Source organism: Anomaloglossus baeobatrachus, chromosome 4 (assembly GCF_048569485.1).
Source record: "Anomaloglossus baeobatrachus isolate aAnoBae1 chromosome 4, aAnoBae1.hap1, whole genome shotgun sequence".
Classification (NCBI taxonomy): Eukaryota; Metazoa; Chordata; class Amphibia; order Anura; family Aromobatidae; genus Anomaloglossus; species Anomaloglossus baeobatrachus.
Window position 1 is genome coordinate 30,864,743 of NC_134356.1, and position 20,659 is coordinate 30,885,401.

Sequence of the window (20,659 nt, forward strand, 5' to 3'; positions counted from 1 at the left end):
CATCTTTCAGATACGGTGCCTGTAGAAGGGAGTTTAGCTATGTCACATTACGAACCCTTCCATCGGTTCTTCTCCTCTTGTTCCACGGTCAACTCTACAGTACAGCTCCGTTCTAACCTGCATGTCCAGAGAGGAGTCACACTTTTGTTTTTGTGCTCACAGAATCTTGTAACAGCTCTACAGTGAGAACTGGGTGTTCCTACATCTTACACAGGAGTAGCCTGCTATTATCTCTGAATAGGCAGTGTGGAGAGAAGGGGGCAGTAAAGAGCTGAAAGTCCTATAAGAGGAGAGATGATATAAGGGTGTGTCATATACACAACTAAAAGGTACCCCTCCGCCACAAGGACCTAATCTGAAAGGTGGGAGTCACCTGAGCTCTAATCTTCCAGCATTTTTTTTTATAATCATGCAGGAGGTTAGACCAGGAGATCAGAGCTGTATGATTACAACTCATACACTGAGAACCCTAAGCTATGGTGGGGGAGTGTTCTAATTCTGCTCTGTCGCTGTCTGCTTATGATTGGTCAGCATCATACAGGAAGAAAAAGTACACGCCCGCAGTGAAAACTATATGATAAACACACACTTGGCATTAAAAAGAGCTAACTCATGAGGCAGAAAATACTTTGATTGGAAATATCTGTAACGGAGAGGCAATATTAAAAAAAAAAAAAAAAAAAAAAAAAATTACATATACACACATTTTTTTTTATATAATATATACAATACAGACCAAAAGTTTGGACACAACTTCTCACCTCTAGAACAACTGTTAAGAGGAGACTTTGTGCAGCAGGCCTTCATGGTAAAATAGCTACTAGGAAGCCACTGCTAAGGACGGGCAACAAGCAGAAGAGATTTGTTTGGGCTAAAGAACACAAGGAATGGACATTAGACCAGTGGAAATCTGTGCTTTGGTCTGATGAGTCCAAATTTGAGATCTTTGGATACAACCACCGTGTCTTTGTAGAAAAGGTGAACGGATGGACTCTACATGGCTGGTTCCCACCGTGAAGCATGGAGGAGGAGGTGTGATGGTGTGGGGGGGCTTTGCTGGTGACACTGTTGAGAATTTATTCAAAATTAAAGGCATACAGAACCAGCATGGCTACCACAGCATCTTGCAGCGGCGTGCTATTCCATCCGGTTTGCGTTTAGTTGGACCATCATTTATTTTTCAACAGGACAATGACCCCAAACACACCTCCAGGCTGTGTAAGTGCTATTTGACTAAGGAGGAGAGTGATGAGGTGCTACGCCAGATGACCTGGCCTCCACAGTCACCAGACCTGAACCCAATCGAGATGGTTTGGGGTGAGCTGGACCGCAGAGTGAAGGCAAAAGGGCCAACAAGTGCTAAGCATCTCTGGGAACTCCTTCAAGACTGTTGGAAAACCATTTCCAGTGACTACCTCTTGAAGCTCATCAAGAGAATGCCAAGAGTGTGCAAAGCAGTAATCAAAGCAAAAGGTGGCTACTGTGAAGAACCTAGAATATAAGACATATTTTCAGTTGTTTCACACTTTTTTGTTAAGTATTTCATTCCACATGTGTTAATTCATAGTTTTGATGCCTTCAATGTGAATCTACAATTTTCAGAGTCATGAAAATAAAGAAAACTCTTTGAATGAGAAGGTGTGTCCAAACTTCTGGTCTGTACTGTATATCTCGTATTCCAATCTGTAGCTAGTATTGCTTTGCATGTCCAGTTCAATATTAATGAGAGCACCAACCAGAAGGTTTTGAACATATTCAAGTACAGGCACGGTCCTACTGGCGCTAGGATGCAGATTCAATGCATGCCTTTACTTTAGAGATCCGAGACTTGAAAAATCCTTTATCAAACCTTCAGAAATTACATCATTGGTGCAGTGACTTGGGCATCTGGATGGAACTTTTTGGGCCAAGTCCTCAAGAATGCCTCCTCTTTTTTATTTACATTTTGCGCTGTCACCGCCATTGCTGCCTCATTTGCATGGCTAGTGTGACATTTTCTTCAATAAAATGGCGCCAAAATTGGCATATGTGCGTACCACGATCTCCGGCACCATTTTACTGAGGATACTGTGGAGATAACTGAGCGGCGTTGGCGCATCCGCTGACGAAAAAAAAATAAATTCAAATCTGTGCATGCGCCACCGTCACTCATCTTCGTTTCCACAGTGTCCTCAGAGATTACAGTAAGGGCATGCGCCGATCCCGGCACCATTTTCTTGAAGACACTGTCTCACTAGAAATGTGCACGCGCCACTAACAGCGGCAATGGTGGTGGTGCGAAATTGAAATAAAGAAGAAAAGGCGAGACAGAAGGAGGAAGCTTTCCTGAGGACCGAGTCCACAATGTCCCGGCCCAATGCTCAAGCCACTGCACCAATTAAGTAATTTCTGAAAGTTTGATAAAGAATTTTTCAGCAATCAAGCATCTAATCTCTAAACTAAAGGTACGATTTGAATCGGCACCCTAGCGCCAGTATGGCACAGCCTGGACTTTATATGTGAAAAACCTGCCGGTTCATTCCCTTTAAGGCTACATGCGCACGCTGCTTCTTTTTCATGTTCACAAACTGCAGCCAAAACTGCACCTTGTCAGAGAAAGCCTGGAAATGTCACAAAAAATTTAGGTGCTTTTTTGGTGCGTTTTTGGCTGCAGTTTTGTCAACAATTGTTTCATGTATTTTTCAATTCAAACAAGCCCATAAAGCTTGTTGAATTGAAAAAAAAAAAAAAAAATTAGAAATAAATAAATAATTAAAAAAAACCGGCGTGCGGTTCCCCCCAATTTTAATGCCAGCCAGATAAAGCCATACAGCTGAAGGCTGGTATTCTCAGGATGGGGAGCTCCACGTTATGGGGCGCCCCCCAGCCTAACAATATCAGTCAGCAGCCGCCCAGAATGGCCGCATCCATTACATGTGGCTGTTCTGGGACTGTACCCGGCTCTTCCCGATTTGCCCTGGTGCGTTGGCAAATCGGGGTAATAAGGAGTTATTGGCAGCCCATAGCTGCCAATAAATCCTAGATTAATCATGTCAGGCGTCTCCCGAGATACCTTCCATGATTAATCTGTAAAATACAGTAAATAAACACACACACCCGAAAAATCCTTTATTAGAAATAAAAAAAACACTAAAATTCCCTCGTTCTCCCATTTAATAAGCCCAACAAAGCCCTCCATGTCCGGCGTAATCCAGGATGGTCCAGCGTCGCTTCCAGCTCTGCTGCATGGAGGTGACCGGAGAAGCAGCAGACACCGCCGCTCCTGTCACCTCCACACAGCTACTGAAGACAGCCGCGCGATCAGCTGAGCTGTCACTGAGGTTACCCGCGGCCACCGCTGAATCCAGCGGTGGCCGCGAGTAACCTCAGTGACAGCTCAGCTGATCGCGCTACTGCGTGGAGCTGACAGGAGCGTGGAGGACGGGACTATCAGCGGCGGCGGTGGCAGCGAGGGGGGTTCATCATCTCCCCTGTGCGTGCACGCTGGGGACAGCGGTACTTCGGGGAACACGTGGAGGACGGGACTATCAGCGGCGGCAGCGAGAGGGGGATGCACATTGGCAGCTGAAAACATTGATTTTTCCCTCTCACTGCTGCCGCCGCTGATAGCTCCGTCCTCCACATCATCTCCCCTGTGCGTGCACGCTTGGGACAGCGGTACTTCGCGGAACACGTGAAGGACGGGACTATCAGCGGCGGCGGCGGCAGCGAGAGGGAAAAAAAAATCAATGTTTTCAGTTGCCAATGTCCATCCCCCTCTCGCTGCAGACGCCGCTGATCGTCCCGTCCTCCACATCATCTCCCCTGGGGACAGCGGTACTTCGGGGAACACGTGGAGGACGGGACGGGACCACTTGCCTGTTACCTCACTTCCTGACAAATCACCTGCGTTTTTGGTACCAAAAACGCAGGTAAAAGGCAGGTAAAATGCACCACTTTTGATTAGCATGCATTTTTCCTGCGCTTTTGATGCCCTCATTGATTTCAATGGGTGACAAATGTTGACAAAAACGCAGGAAGAATGAACATGCTGCATTTTTTTGTCACAAACTTTTGACAAAAAAAACGCTGACAAACTGCAATGTGCGCATAGAAAATCTGACTTCTCATAGACTTTGCTGGGAAGTCAAATGTCAGAAAATTCTGCTGACAAAACTGCAGCCAAAAAAGCCGCAAAAAAGCAGCAAAAAAAGCAGCGTGCGCATGTAGCCTAAAAAGTCTCTTTTAATAGATCTGGAAAAGCAAAGCTTCAGACACCACGTGGTGGCCGGTCACAGGGGCTAAAGGGTAGTACCCAAGAACAGATGTGTGTTGTTCGTCAATAGCTTAATCCTGGAGAACCCCTATAAGCTCGGTCCTGGACGTTACCGATTATATTGCCTATCCATACAGGTTTAAAATTGAAAGCATAAGTTTACCTATCAGAATGGCTCAGTGAAGCATACATCTGTTTTACCAGTTGAGGACATCTCAAGAAGCGATCTGTGACGATCAAATGTCTGGAGGAAAGAGGGGGGGGGGAATTTTTGTGAGTTATCAGTTTCTGTAGACATAAGTACATTTAGCAGATTCTAAACAAGTTGTTCGACAAACTTTATGGCTGCTATTACAATTCCAAGAGAGAGGACCTCTAAATTGCAAATGGTGTTGTCCAGTAGTGGACAACCCCTTTGAACAAAAAAAAACGCCTAGTTCTGTAGTAGAATTATGGCTCCTTCGCCGTACTACAACCTCCTCCATATAGAACTGCCGACCTAGCCAAGATCACTATTGGTCTACCCAGAATTGCTAATGTTCCAAAAAATCTTGAAAAAAATTAACAGCGCTCTACGGATCTCTCCAAGCCTATTACCAGTTTAAGATGTTTACCCAAGATAACTCTGTTTTGAGCAAAAAATGTCAAGTGAGATTTGCAGCCTTCAAAAGTACCATCAGAGTGGAAAAGTGTCACTATATCCGTCTATAAGGTCTACTCAAGACTACCATCTAACAGGTCTACCAAAGACGATTCTTCTATAGGGTCTACCCAAGGCTTCCATCCATCTAAAAAGGTCTACAAAAGGCTACCATCAATCTAAAAAGTCTACCCAAGGCTAGCATTGGTCTAAAAGGTCTACCCAAGCCTACTACCAGTTTAAAAAGTTTAGCCAAGAAGACTCCACTCTGATCAAACAATGTCAAGTAAGATCTAGAGCCTTTAAAGTTCCATCAGACTGGAAAAATTCTACCATCTATAAGGTCTACCCAAGGCAAGCATCCATCCAAAAGGTCTACCCAAGGCTAGCATCCATCCAAAAGGTCTACCCAAGGCTAGCATCCATCCAAAAGATCTACCCAAGGCTAGCATCCATCCAAAAGGTCTACCCAAGGCTAGCATCCATCCAAAAGGTCTACCCAAGGCTAGCATCCATCCAAAAGGTCTACCCAAGGCTAGCATCCATCCAAAAGGTCTACCCAAGGCTAGCATCCATCCAAAAGGTCTACCCAAGGCTAGCATCCATCCAAAAGGTCTACCCAAGGCTAGCATCCATCCAAAAGGTCTACCCAAAGCTAGCATCCATCCAAAAGGTCTACCCAAAACTAACAGCCATCTAAAAGGTCTAACCAAGGCTAGCATCCATCTAAAAGGTCTAACCAAGGCTAGCCTTCATCTAAAAAGTCTACCCAAGCCTACTACCAGTTTAAAATGTTTAGCCAAGATGACTCCACTCTGAGGAAACAAACAATGTCAAGTGACATCTACAGTCTTCAAAGTTCCATCACAGTGGAAAATGTCATATCAGTCTAAAAAGGTCTACTCAAGGCTACCATCCCTCTACAATGTCTACTCAAGGCTACCATCCATCTAAAAGGTCTACCCAAGCTACTATCAGTTTTAAATGTTTAGCCAAGAGGATTCCACTCTGAGCAAACAATGTCAAGTGAAATCTACAAGTTTCAAAATTCCATCAGACTGAAACACATTCCACTATACTCATCTAAAAATCTTATCCAAGACTACTTTCAATCTATAAGGTCTACCCAAGGCTAGCATCCATCTAAAAAGGTCTAACCAAGACTACTATCCATCTACAACATCTACCCAAGGCTAGCATCCATTAAAATGTCTACCCAAGAATACTATCCATCTAAGAGTTCTACCTAAGTGTACCATCCGTCTATAAGATCTACCCAAGGCTACCATCCATCTAAAAGGTCTACCCAAGGCTACCATCCATCTAAAAGGTCTACCCAAGGCTAGCATCCGTCTATAAGGTTTACCCAAGACTACCATCCATCTAAAAAGGTTATACCAAGGCTAGCATCAGTCTATAAGGTCTAAGCAAGGCTAGCAGATTATCGTTTAGAGTCCTACTCAAATTTTCTAGCTGTTTAGAAAGTCTACTTAGGATTCCCAGCTGGCCAAAGATCTACCCAATATTAAGTTGTTGACTTTTTACTGCTCTAATAGCAAAGTTTTATAAAGCTTTACAAGTGGCAAAAAGTTGTCTATTATTGACTCAGTCCTCAAAATCATAGACCACTTTTCCCACTTCATCAAGCTTGAAAAGGATTTTCATAGAACTCCAACTAAGTTTTAAGCGACTTTTACCCTATTTTTAGGCCAACTTGGAACGTTCCAGTAGGATAGGGTGGAGAATAGAAGCATTAAAATGTTTAACCGCAACAACATAGAAAATAATTATTGCCTTCAGCACCTTGAATAACCATTATATGTATCATTGGTTCCTACGAAAGCTGCACAAGTTTTATATTTAATTAAACCATTAAACGTCATTCACTGTAAACCATTTACAAAAGCACGACTTAACGTCGCAAATGGCTATACAAGCTGTTTGAGAGTGTAAGCTCATAAGCCCAGCTGAACAAATGAGAGAGGACGAGTGGAAGAAGGCGCACTCTACAAGTCAGGAGTTTGTGAGGCTCGTAAACGTTTCACAATGTCAAGAGACAAATGAGAACACGCTATCCGCCCTCGCTTTCTTGACTTGACTGAGGTCTGACAGGGAACAACGTCGTCTCGAGCAATAGTATAAAAAACAATTGAGATCCCAAGCCTCGAGGCAAGATTCTCAACCCTTGAGAAAATTACAATAGATGAATAAATCTTAAAAGGCATGTGACTATTTTTTTCTATTAGGAATATATCACAATTAATAATCTCATCCATATTGTTTTGGGAGAGGCCAAGTGTCCATGGGAATAAAATATGCAAAGTAGCTTTACTGCAGAGGAAACAAAAGTTTCTCTAGTGCCACCGATAGGTAGATACTCTGTACATCAATGTCTATTGGAAGGAACTGACTCTGCTTGTAAAGATTCAGCACCTGCCAGGCATTCGTGGAATAACATGGGTAAAGTAGCTTTACTCCACAAGGGTCAAAAGTTTCTTTAGTGCTACCTATAGGTAGATACTCTGTACATCAATGTCTATTGGAAGGAACTGACTCTGCTTGTAAAGATTCAACACCTGCCAGGCATTCGTGGAATAAAATAGGCAAAGTAGCTTTACTCCAGAGGGAACAAAAGTTTCTCTAGTGTCACCTACAGATCGATACTCTAGACATTTGATTAATAGAGTAAGACCTCACCATCACACACAGTGAGGATCTCTGCAAAGAAGCAGGACCCTACTCTGTACTGATGAAGAGCAAAAACTCCTGAAACCGCTGTCTACAAATGGGAATCGATGGTTTGGCTAAACATTCAGAGACACATGTCAAGAAGCTTTAATGGGTCAGACAGTGACTTAAAGGATAGCTACCTGAAGACAGAGGAACAGCTTCTAAGACTTGAGCAAAAAAAAACGAACAAAAAAAAAAACAAAAATGGCCGCTGGTACCTTTACTCCACAGGGAACAAAGGTTTCTCTAGTGCTACCTATAGGTACTTTGTAAATCAATGTATAATGGAAGGAACTGACTGCTTGTAAAGATTCAGCACCTGCCAAGTGTTTGTGGAATAATATATGCAAAGTAGCTTTACTCCACAAGGGACAAAAGTTTCTTTAGTGCAACCTATAGGTAGATACTCTGTTCATTAATGTCTATTGGAAGGAAATGACTCTGCTTGTAAAGATTCATCACCTACCAAGTGTTTGTGGAATAAAATATGCAAAGTAGCTTTACTCCACAAGGGACAAAAGTTTCTTTAGTGCAACCTATAGGTAGATAATCTGTTCATCAAGGTCTATTGGAAGGAAATGACTCTGCTTGTAAAGATTCATTACCTACCAAGTGTTTGTGGAATAAAATAGGCAAAGTAGCATCAGGATTGCGGCAAATAAAACAAAAAACAAAACAGAACCCTACTCTGTACGGACGAGGAGCAAGAACTCCTGAAAAAGATGTCTACAAACAGGAATCGATGGTTTAGCTAAATATTTTGAGGCGTGTGTCAAGAAACTTCAATGATTCAGCCAGTGACTTAAAGGCTAGATAACTGAAGATAGAGGAACAGCTTCTCTTAGAGCGGAGCTAAAAAATAAAATTGACCGGCCACTGCTCCAGAGGAACAGTTAGTAGTCCATGGCTACCGAATCAGACCACCGATAACGTCCTACTACCTGTGCCATCATAATAATCAGAATGTAGCCTTACATTCACAGTGGTCTGGTCCTGATTCCACGGTTTATGGCCAAAGGATCTGGGTCCAACAAATATTTTTTGCTCAACCCTAGTTTCCTTCCTTCTAGGAGGTGACCGAGGTTGACTACAGAGTTATACGAGTGGTTATAGGTAACAAGATCTGGTCACTCCGCCCTCGAAATTGGTGGACGTCACATTGACCCAACCCCACCAATATATCCAATCGTATGATTGGAAAACCCTTATACGTAGCGTACCTTCAGCCATGGGTAGGCAGGAAAGTTATTCCATCATGACCTCACGGTAAAGTTTTTAGGTACATGGATGGTCCATGTCAAGGGCAGAAGCTCAAAATATAGTAATAAATCTGGCACACTGTAGTTATGACACATGAAGCGTTTCTTTAGATTGCTGAATATAATTTATTAGTGCAAAAAGTTGAAAATAATTTATCCAATTTATCCAACGTTTCGACCGTATCTTATGGTCGTTGTCAAGGACAAAATTATCTAGGATTACAAAAAATATGTACAAAAAAGAAAAAAATGAAATTAGTACAAGAACATAACACCAAGCCAATTTTTTCAAAAGCCTGCATCATAGGTTTGATCATATACAGCACATAATAAACATAAGAATCGTGGGACAAAAATGAGCAAATCTGTGCATTTATACAGATACCTATCTAGCAGAAGACAAGTATAGTGGTAATAATACACATGCAGCATGCACACCCACCTATAGCAACACTGTGAAGTTATGCATTCAATGCTAAATGGACATCATCACTGGATATAATGGGATCAGAAAAATCGATCCTACGTGTAAAATGAAGAGAGGTATATAATAAGTCACATGGCACACAGTAACATATTTCAGAAATGGCATATTACCAATGAAAATTAATGAATATATATATACCTCTCATACTATCAGTTAGATATAAAGAAGATGGCCAAGACCTTTATTGCAGGACTGGGAAAACGCAAGTTTATGTTGTTGTTTTCTAAATGTAGATCAAAATATATCATTATTTCAGCGTACTGAACAAAGTTATACCTAATGGAAACATTATGTAGGAAAGAGACACACTACCTGGTTTACTGGACAGAAACCATAACACAAGACACTAGTGGGAGTAGAGTGATTCCCACACTGAATGTTTCTTAGTTACCTCCAAATGAGAAAATGCTAGAATGAAGGGTACATACGAATTAAAAGTATATCTAAGAACATAACCTCAGTATAAGACACATATAACAGGGGATATGATGGAAAAATGCTCCATACTACCTTATTACAGTGTTTCTGGACAATGATTGTCTGGTACTGCTACCATGGGAAACAGGGAATACATGTCCCTTTAAGACTCTATAAAAGATCATATGCATAGTGCAAGAGTTAGTGAGTCAAAGGTTGTTTAACCCTTTCACGACCGGCCGATTTTTCGCTTTCCGTTTTTTTTTTTCGCCATTCTTTTTCTGAGAGACGTAACTTTTTTATTTTTCAGTCAATATGGTCATGTGAGGGCTCATTTTTTGCGGAACGAGCTGTACTTTTAAATGAAACCATCAGTTTTACCATATTGTGTACTAGAAAATGGCAAAAAAATTCCAAATGCTGAAAAATTGCAAAAAAAGTGCGATAGCACTATAGTTTTTGAGATATTTTATTCACTGTGTTCACTATATGGTAAAACTGATGTGTGGGTGTGATGCCTCAGGTCAGTGCGAGTTTGTAGACACCAAACATGTATAGGTTTACTTTTATATAAGGGGTTAAAAAAAAATCGGAAGTTTGTCCGAAAAAAGTGGCGCACGTTTTACGCCATATTCCGTGACCCGTAGCGTTCTCATTTTTCGGGATCTTAGGCTCAATGACGGCTTATTTTTTGCGTCTCGAGCTGACGTTTTTAACGGTACCATTTTTGCGCAGATGCTACGTTTTGATCGCCTCTTATTGCATTTTGCGCAAAAGTTGTGGCGACAAAAAAACGTCGTTTTGGCGTTTGGAATTTTTTTGCCGCTACGCCGTTTACTGATCAGATTAATTGATTTTATATTTTGATAGATCGGGCGTTTCTGAACGCGGCGATACCAAATGTGTGTATATTTTTTATTTTTTTAACCCTTTAATTTTCAATGGGGCGAATGGGGGGTGATTTGAACTTTTAGGTTTTTTTGTTTTTTTTTAATTTTTTAAAACTTATTTTTTTACTTTTTTTTTTTATTTTACTAGTCCCCCTAGGGGGCTATTGCGATCAGCATTCCGATCGCTCTGCAGTATCTGCTGATCACAGCTGGAAGGCTGTAAACAGCAGATACGCTGTCTTTCTCTTTTGCTGTGCCCCGGGCACAGCGAAAGTGAAACCAATTCATGTGTAGTACAGGAGTCATCACATGACCCTGTACTACCATGACAACTATCGGGAGTCACGTGATCGCGTCACGTGACTTCCGGTTTCGGCGGTAAGTAAAACTTTACCGCGATTGCGCTTATAATGGCGCTGTCATGTATTGACAGCGCCATTATAAGGGGTTAATCGGCACGAGCAGATAACGATTCTGCTCGTGCCTAGCAGGCACACATCTCAGCTGTGAAAATCAGCTGAGATGTGTGCCGATCGCGGCATGCTGCCGCCGGAGGACCGCGGGCAGTAAGATTATGTCATTTAGGACGTAATTTTACGGCCCGCGGTCGTTAAGGGGTTAAAGAAGAAAAGCACCAATAGAAGCACATACCTGGAAAGGTAAATGGGGATTCACAAGCAAAGAGTTGCTAGGTAGATTTGTGGAGGAACAAGTCTGGGAGAAAATATAGATAGAGATCAGAGGTAGTCTAACAAGAACCGGACAGCGTGGGTAGACAGATGACGCATACCTTATAATGCTGGTGTTGGATATAGGTCCCTGGATAGCGTGCGCTGTGCCACGCTTGTGATAGTCTTATATACTGCAGGTGAGATGGCGTTCACCGTCCCACTTCCGGGTTGTGGAACGCAGTGTGCTGACCGTGGAGCGCACGCCGCGCATGCGCAATGCCGTCACCAGCACCGCGCATGCGCAGGGAGCGGACCGCCGGGCAGCAAGCAAGGAAGGAGGTGACATGACGTATTGCTGGAAGGGGCGTATATGTAAACAAGCCAAGTGGAGAATGACAGTGAACAGGCCTGTGGATTGCATGCAGCACGAGCGCTGCGCCTGGCTATTTGCGCAACGCACGAGCCGGACACAGAGCACAGGCCAGAGTGAATGGCTGATAACAGTGTTAGATAAACATTTATATTGCCTACATAGTGACAGGTGACGATGAAACAGGGTGAAGGTAGACTGTTGCTGGTGCCAATAGGTGAGGGATCAAATGGTGGGTGCCTGAAAATGAGAAAAACAAGTTAGACCCATAATCACTATCTAAATCTATATCAATAGCACTCCTTATATTGGTCCCTATACTGAGGTTTTACAAGAAGGATACACAAGAGATAAATAAACAGGACAATTGCATAGCAAAACAACCAATGAGGAAAGCAGAATCACTGAATCCCACAAAACATACATAAAAAGCAGCATAATTGGAAAAACATCAGAGGTTAGATGCATTACAGTTATATGTACATATCGTGCTCTCTATTTAAACCCTTGGGTTCCAATGTATTTAAGGTGAAAATCCAATAGGATTCCCTCTCTTTAAGAACCCGTATGCGGTTACCGCCTCTTCTGGCGGGTGGGACATGCTCTAATACCTGGTACTTAAGTTGGGCAATAGTGTGACCATGTGTAATAAAGTGATATGGAATCGGTAAGAGAATTTGTTTGCACCGTATAGTAGATTTATGCTTGCTGATGCGGTCTCGGATATGCTGGGTAGTCTCCCCAACATATCCGAGACCGCACGGGCATTTGATCAAATAGACCACAAAAGAGGATTCACAGGTGAAGAAGCCCCGCACGGGAAAGATGCGACCAGACAGAGGATGGGTGAAAGTGCTCCCCTTAGTGATATTGTTGCACTGCACACAGTGTAGGCAGGGGAAATTTCCTTTTCTAGGAGTGCCAAGGAAGGTTTGTCTCTGCGAGATCGTATTGGAGCCAATATCAGCCCTAACAAAGTTGTCACGAAGATTGCGGGGTCTCTTGTTGCAGAAAAGAGGAGGTGAACCAAATTCACTGATCTCAGGATAAGCTTTACCCAGGAGTGGCCAATGTTTGCATATGATGCCCTTAATTAAAGGAGAAAAAGGATGAGATGTGCTAACGCACGTGATCCGAGGGGCCATCTTATTAGTCGTGGTTTTCTGGGAAGACCTCCTATCTGCAATGTTGGCTGGATATCCCCTCTGGAGGAACTTGTCACTCATCTCTAGGGACCGCCTCTCCCGTTGTAAAGGGTCCGACACTATACGTTCGACGCGTTTGTGCTGAGAGATAGGGAGTCCCTGTTTAGTATGGCGTGGATGGCAACTAGTGTAGTGTAGCAAGCTATTGCGGTCAGTGGGCTTGACATATAGGTCGGTGCTGAGGGAACCCTCAGATAAAGTCACCAGGGTATCAAGAAAGTTAATTCTGTTCTGATCATGGTGGATGGTAAAAGAAAGTCCTGGTTTGAATGAATTCATGTCAGAATAGAATTGTAATAAGGATGCAAGGTCACCGCGCCAGATCATGAAGATGTCGTCGATGTATCTCTTCCAGCTAACTGAATGTTCTAACCAAAGTGTATGTTGGTAAACGAAGGTTTCCTCAAAATATTCCATGTAAATATTAGCATACGGGGGTGCCAAATTCGAACCCATAGCGGTTCCCCGTTTCTGTAAATAAAATTGGTCACCTCCTTCCTTGCTTGCTGCCCGGCGGTCCGCTCCCTGCGCATGCGCGGTGCTGGTGACGGCATTGCGCATGCGCGGCGTGCACTCCACGGTCAGCACACTGCGTTCCACAACCCGGAAGTGGGACGGTGAACGCCATCTCACCTGCAGTATATAAGACTATCACAAGCGTGGCACAGCGCACGCTATCCAGGGACCTATATCCAACACCAGCATTATAAGGTATGCGTCATCTGTCTACCCACGCTGTCCGGTTCTTGTTAGACTACCTCTGATCTCTATCTATATTTTCTCCCAGACTTGTTCCTCCACAAATCTACCTAGCAACTCTTTGCTTGTGAATCCCCATTTACCTTTCCAGGTATGTGCTTCTATTGGTGCTTTTCTTCTTTAAACAACCTTTGACTCACTAACTCTTGCACTATGCATATGATCTTTTATAGAGTCTTAAAGGGACATGTATTCCCTGTTTCCCATGGTAGCAGTACCAGACAATCATTGTCCAGAAACACTGTAATAAGGTAGTATGGAGCATTTTTCCATCATATCCCCTGTTATATGTGTCTTATACTGAGGTTATGTTCTTAGATATACTTTTAATTCGTATGTACCCTTCATTCTAGCATTTTCTCATTTGGAGGTAACTAAGAAACATTCAGTGTGGGAATCACTCTACTCCCACTAGTGTCTTGTGTTATGGTTTCTGTCCAGTAAACCAGGTAGTGTGTCTCTTTCCTACATAATGTTTCCATTAGGTATAACTTTGTTCAGTACGCTGAAATAATGATATATTTTGATCTACATTTAGAAAACAACAACATAAACTTGCGTTTTCCCAGTCCTGCAATAAAGGTCTTGGCCATCTTCTTTATATCTAACTGATAGTATGAGAGGTATATATATATTCATTAATTTTCATTGGTAATATGCCATTTCTGAAATATGTTACTGTGTGCCATGTGACTTATTATATACCTCTCTTCATTTTACACGTAGGATCGATTTTTCTGATCCCATTATATCCAGTGATGATGTCCATTTAGCATTGAATGCATAACTTCACAGTGTTGCTATAGGTGGGTGTGCATGCTGCATGTGTATTATTACCACTATACTTGTCTTCTGCTAGATAGGTATCTGTATAAATGCACAGATTTGCTCATTTTTGTCCCACGATTCTTATGTTTATTATGTGCTGTATATGATCAAACCTATGATGCAGGCTTTTGAAAAAATTGGCTTGGTGTTATGTTCTTGTACTAATTTCATTTTTTTCTTTTTTGTACATATTTTTTGTAATCCTAGATAATTTTGTCCTTGACAACGACCATAAGATACGGTCGAAACGTTGGATAAATTGGATAAATTATTTTCAACTTTTTGCACTAATAAATTATATTCAGCAATCTAAAGAAACGCTTCATGTGTCATAACTACAGTGTGCCAGATTTATTACTATATTTTGACTACTATTTTTTCTGGGCACCTAAATTGCACAACTGTGAGCCAGACATATCCGCTTACTAAGGGCAGAAGCTCGACCCGATCTACCTCATTGATACGCCCTATGCCCATCAATTTCAGCTCCATAGTGCTGTGCTGCTGCTCCACTTATTATTTTGGAAAGGATGGAGCTGATGAATTACAGAAAAGTGTGATCCGCCTTCAGGCAAAAGATTTTATTTTGCGGCTAAATAAGTAACTAGAATATAAAAAAAAAGCCACTTGTGGTGGAAGTTGACTTGAACGACATAGGAGCGGGTCCGGCGGCTGGAGATAAGCGGCTCTGCGCTGTGATTTACTGCACCAGGATTAATATTCCTTCATAGATAAATGATAGGTTTGCCCATGTATGAGGTTTCTGGAAGCCTGGAACTCGGTTATAGCTATAAACAACTCTAATGGAGAAGTATTATTAAAATACAAACTGCTCCGGTATGGAAATCACATAAAAAAAAAAAAAATCAAGTCTACGATTGTTACAGACAAATCGACATTAACTATTGATGCACTGCAACTTAACAAAAAACTGTGTTCCACCAATCCAACTTCATAATCTAATTTAATACCATACAGCCCAGCTCAGAGTGGATAGGCCACAGCTACAAGGTGAGATTCATAGGGCGGACGTAAGAAGGGCGGGCGTGCGGGCAAACGTAAGAACGGCGGGCGTGCGGGCGGACGTAAGAAGGGCGGGCGGACGCAAGAACGGCGGGCGTGCGGGCGGACGTAAGAAGGGCGGGCGGACGCAAGAACGGCGGGCGTGCGGGCGGACGTAAGAAGGGCGGGCGGACGCAAGAAGGGCGGGCGTGCGGGCGGACGCAAGAAGGGCGGGCGGACGCAAGAAGGACGGACGAAGGGAGGGAAAAGGGAGGGAAAAGGAAGGACGAAGGGAGGGAAAAGGAAGGACGAAGGGAGGGAAAAGGAAGGACGAAGGGAGGGAAAAGGAAGGACGAAGGGAGGGAAAAGGAAGGACGAAGGGAGGGAAAAGGAAGGACGAAGGGAGGGAAAAGGAAGGACGAAGGGAGGGAAAAGGAAGGACGAAGGGAGGGAAAAGGAAGGACGAAGGGAGGGAAAAGGAAGGACGAAGGGAGGGAAAAGGAAGGACGAAGGGAGGGAAAAGGAAGGACGAAGGGAGGGAAAAGGAAGGACGAAGGGAGGGAAAAGGAAGGACGAAGGGAGGGAAAAAGGAAGGACGAAGGGAGGGAAAAAGGAAGGACGAAGGGAGGGAAAAAGGAAGGACGAAGGGAGGGAAAAAGGAAGGACGAAGGGAGGGAAAAGGAAGGACGAAGGGAGGGAAAAGGAAGGACGAAGGGAGGGAAAAAGGAAGGACGAAGGGAGGGAAAAAGGAAGGACGAAGGGAGGGAAAAGGAAGGACAAAGGGAGGGAAAAGGAAGGACAAAGGGAGGGAAAAAGGAAGGACGAAGGGAGGGAAAAAGGAAGGACGAAGGGAGGGAAAAAGGAAGGACGAAGGGAGGGAAAAGGAAGGACGAAGGGAGGGAAAAGGAAGGACGAAGGGAGGGAAAAAGGAAGGACGAAGGGAGGGAAAAAGGAAGGACGAAGGGAGGGAAAAGGAAGGACAAAGGGAGGGAAAAGGAAGGACAAAGGGAGGGAAAAGGAAGGACGAAGGGAGGGAAAAGGAAGGACGAAGGGAGGGAAAAGGAAGGACGAAGGGAGGGAAAAGGAAGGACGAAGGGAGGGAAAAGGAAGGACGAAGGGAGGGAAAAGGAAGGACGAAGGGAGGGAAAAGGAAGGACGAAGGGAGGGAAAAGGAAGGACGAAGGGAGGGAAAAGGAAGGACGAAGGGAGGGAAAAGGAAGGACGAAGGGAGGGAAAAGGAAGGACGAAGGGAGGGAAAAGGAAGGACGAAGGGAGGGAAAAGGAAGGACGAAGGGAGGGAAAAGGAAGGACGAAGGGAGGGAAAAGGAAGGACGAAGGGAGGGAAAAAGGAAGGACGAAGGGAGGGAAAAGGAAGGACGAAGGGAGGGAAAATGAAGGACGAAGTGAGGGAAAAGGAAGGACGAAGGGAGGGAAAAGGAAGGACGAAGTGAGGGAAAAGGAAGGACGAAGGGAGGGAAAAGGAAGGACAAAGGGAGGGAAAAGGAAGGACAAAGGGAGGGAAAAGGAAGGAAGACGGGAAGAAAGGAGAAAGAAGGAAGGAAGAGGAGAAGGAAAGTAGAGAGAGGAGAAGGAAAGTAGAGAGAGGAGAAGGAAAGTAGAGAGAGGAGGAGGCAGTAGAGAGGAGGAGGCAGTAGAGAGGAGGAGGCAGTAGAGAGGAGGAGGCAGTAGAGAGGAGGAGGCAGTAGAGAGGAGGAGGCAGTAGAGAGGAGGAGGCAGTAGAGAGGAGGAGGCAGTAGAGAGGAGGAGGCAGTAGAGAGGAGGAGGCAGTAGAGAGGAGGAGGCAGTAGAGAGGAGGAGGCAGTAGAGAGGAGGAGGCAGTAGAGAGGAGGAGGCAGTAGAGAGGAGGAGGCAGTAGAGAGGAGGAGGCAGTAGAGAGGAGGAGGCAGTAGGGAGGAGGAGGCAGTAGGGAGGAGGAGGCAGTAGAGAGGAGGAGGCAGTAGAGAGGAGGAGGCAGTAGAGAGGAGGAGGCAGTAGAGAGGAGGAGGAAGTAGAGAGGAGGAGGAAGTAGAGAGGAGGAGGAAGTAGAGAGGAGGAGGAAGTAGAGAGGAGGAGGAAGTAGAGAGGAGGAGGAAGTAGAGAGGAGGAGGAAGTAGAGAGGAGGAGGAAGTAGAGAGGAGGAGGAAGTAGAGAGGTGGAAGTAGAGAGAGGTGGAGGAAGAAAATAAATAAACAAACCATAGTACAAAAAGTTATTTTATTTGCTTGTGCAATTGGTTTGTGGAAACGCCAACAACTATGTACATGCCACAGACGTCTTTTGGTTAAAAATTGGATTGCCTTTGTCAATAGTTTACCAATAGCTTTTTGTAGCAAAAGACAAAAAAAAAAACAAAAACGTATGAAAGTAAAAAGAACCAAAACCCAAAAAGGTGACCAATTTTCCAGAAAACCTTCAGTGTGGTAGAACTGGATCTGTGGGGAAAAGAGGAGGTAAATATTGTTTCTTTTTTGGATTTCCAATAATACCAGCCGTTTTAAAACGTTTGACTCTTTCAGTCCGATAGGAGAGGTTATCTCACACCTAAACAATAATAATAATGCTGATGACTCTGCTGAAAATGTCCCAATCTATACGGCAAAGTTGATCGGGGGGAAAGAAGAGGTAAATATTGTTTCTTCTTTGATTTCCAAGAATGGCAGCATTTAAAAAAGGTTTTTAAAATTACGTCTAATTTGTGATCCTCCAAAAGTCCAATAGAGCAGTAATTGGTCTACACCTAAAAAAATAATGGATTATGACTCTGCTGACTACATCCCAATCTATACGGCAAAGTCAATCAGTAGTAAACAATATTACATAAAGGGAAATAGTAGGGGTTTTTTTTACATGTTGAGTTTCTGGCTATATAAACCCTTTAAAAATAAATAAATAAATAAATAAATAATATAGGGGGAACTCTGAGGACCAAAAGACAAGAAAAAAGGAGTAAGAGGCCTCATTGTCTCCATTTCCACCGGACATGTAGGCACTTGATTTCTAGGCTTATGTCCAGTTGGTTACAATAAACCCATTGTGGATACTTTAAACTTAAGATAAAAAGAGTTAGTGGGATCTACATCTGTGCGACGGGCTCGCCAAAAAAAAAAAAAAAAGAAGTGACCAATGCGTCTTGGCTTTGCTGAGGATGTTGGAGAAACTTGGACGGGGAGCAACGGCTGTGATTGTGACGGTCATCAGACGAATCTCTTCTTTGTGTTTGAAGTGGGTGGATTTTCTCTTTTGCAAGCCATTCATTTAGTGAATTGTTGCGCTCATATACAATTAATCCTCCCCCTCCCTTTACCCTTTCTTCCCTTTTATCTCGGTACATGCATTTCACAGGACCAGCTTTAGGAGGTCTCCACCCAAAAAAGGCTTTGAGCCACATATTCTTGTAAAACAAATGACCTCCTGAATAAAACAAAATGCCAGTAACAGGAAAGAATGGTGTGGAGCAGCTCAGAGTACATTCACCTGCAGTACCACAGAATGGCCACTACCCAGTATACGGCGCTGTAGAGCACCGACTCCCTACACTGGGCACATCCGGCCCCCGAGGAACCGGAGAACACTTGATAAGTGGAAACTCCATCTGAGGGAACCCCGCTGATCGGATATTGATGGCCCATCATAATACCATATTCCAGAACAACCTCTTTAAGACGACCATTGTAATTGGCATTGTGAAATTGTTTTCTAGAGGAAGTATTCTTCTCCAATAGATGCAAATCTAGTATATCTGGTCTGAATAATGTGGTGGTCTTCTCAAACAGTAGAGGAGGTATAATGGAAATTACATTGACTTCCTGCAGAGCTCTTGTAAAGTACAGCTGCAGTGTAAAACATGGGTAAATATAAAGTAGCAGCAAGAAAAAGGCAATATAGACAATGCTGCTGCCAAGTAGGAAGAAAAGCTCAAATGTAGGGAGAAAGCTCAAGAAACCCAGGTAAGCTCCAAGTCAGATTCTTTTTAAAGCAGGTTTTACAGAACTTCAAAATTGATGACCTGGACTTTAATACCTGTCTGGCTCTTAGCGTCTCCATCAATCAGATGCTAGAAGAATCCATAGTGTGCAGCGCCATATATCATGTTGTGGCCATAAAGGGTATTGTAGCTCTGTCCTATTCACTTGAATGTACAGAGTTGAGCCAGAATGGGGGCACAGCAACCCCTTTAATCAACTGTGATACCAATGTGATATGACTGAAGAATGAGCGTGATTAGATAGGAATCCTAATCAAAAGATAATGATCACAGGTCTTATTGATCCATCCAAACTCAGTATCAGAGAGGTGTCCTCTGGTTGACCCGATTTCACCATGATGAAAAGTCCATGTTAGTTGGTCTTGAACAAACCACTATTATGAGGAAGGAACGCTTACAGTTCAACATATGCAGGAAACCAGTGGTTAGTTAGCAACATGTGTAGGAAAATAGCGATGTAAAATTCACGGTTCATTGCAACATATGCAGGAAACCACTGGTCAGCTAGCAACATGTGTAGGAAGCTACTGGTGCCCACAGCAGCCGGTGGTCAGGTTACATGACCATGACTCAGCAATCTCATGCTGGTCACCAATTGCAATACTTAGTGCACACGACGACCACAATGTACAAAGTTTGGTATAAAAATACAGGGCTAGCTTAGTGAGATTGGGGACGTTTCCAGGACGCTCAAGTAGACGCACGGCGCCTGTGATGCAGAGGCCGGGTTGTCTTCCTTCTCACTAATCGAGTCCCTCCGATGAAGAAGGAGTGCTACAACATACAGTAATGTTGATGTATATTACTGTTATTGTATAAGATTCTATGTCTATAAAGTAGTGCTAATGCCTATGTACCATTGATTATTCATGTGCTATTAAAATAAATAATATCTTGCTATAAAGAATCTAAGTATTCGTGCCTGATTAGGATATCAGTGAGCGCTTCGTAAGTACGGGCTTTCAGACCCTTTTTAGGAGAATTTAGCAAGACATCAACCGATCACAGGAGTGCGAGAAGTCAGACAATCAACCAATCTTAGATTGCCGACGTATTTTAAGGTCAACCATATTAAAGGGGGTTGTGCACTACTAGGACAACAACCCCTTCTGATTCCACATGCTTCCTCTAGTTAAAATAAAAAGACCCTATATTTACTTC

General features: G+C 43.4%; 1 protein-coding gene across 2 annotated transcripts in view; it reads right to left on the bottom strand.

The window, feature by feature from the left end:
• Positions 1-20,659, bottom strand: part of ATXN10 (ataxin 10) — a 157,503-nt gene that overhangs the window by 82,536 nt on the left and 54,308 nt on the right. The window contains exon 6 of one of the 2 annotated variants that reach the window (XM_075344199.1): positions 4,419-4,499. The exons of the other annotated variant lie outside the window; for it this stretch is intronic. Within the exon in view, the coding sequence (XP_075200314.1) occupies positions 4,419-4,499 (81 nt within the window). The remainder of the gene's footprint in view (positions 1-4,418; positions 4,500-20,659) is intronic. 2 annotated transcript variants of the gene reach the window in all.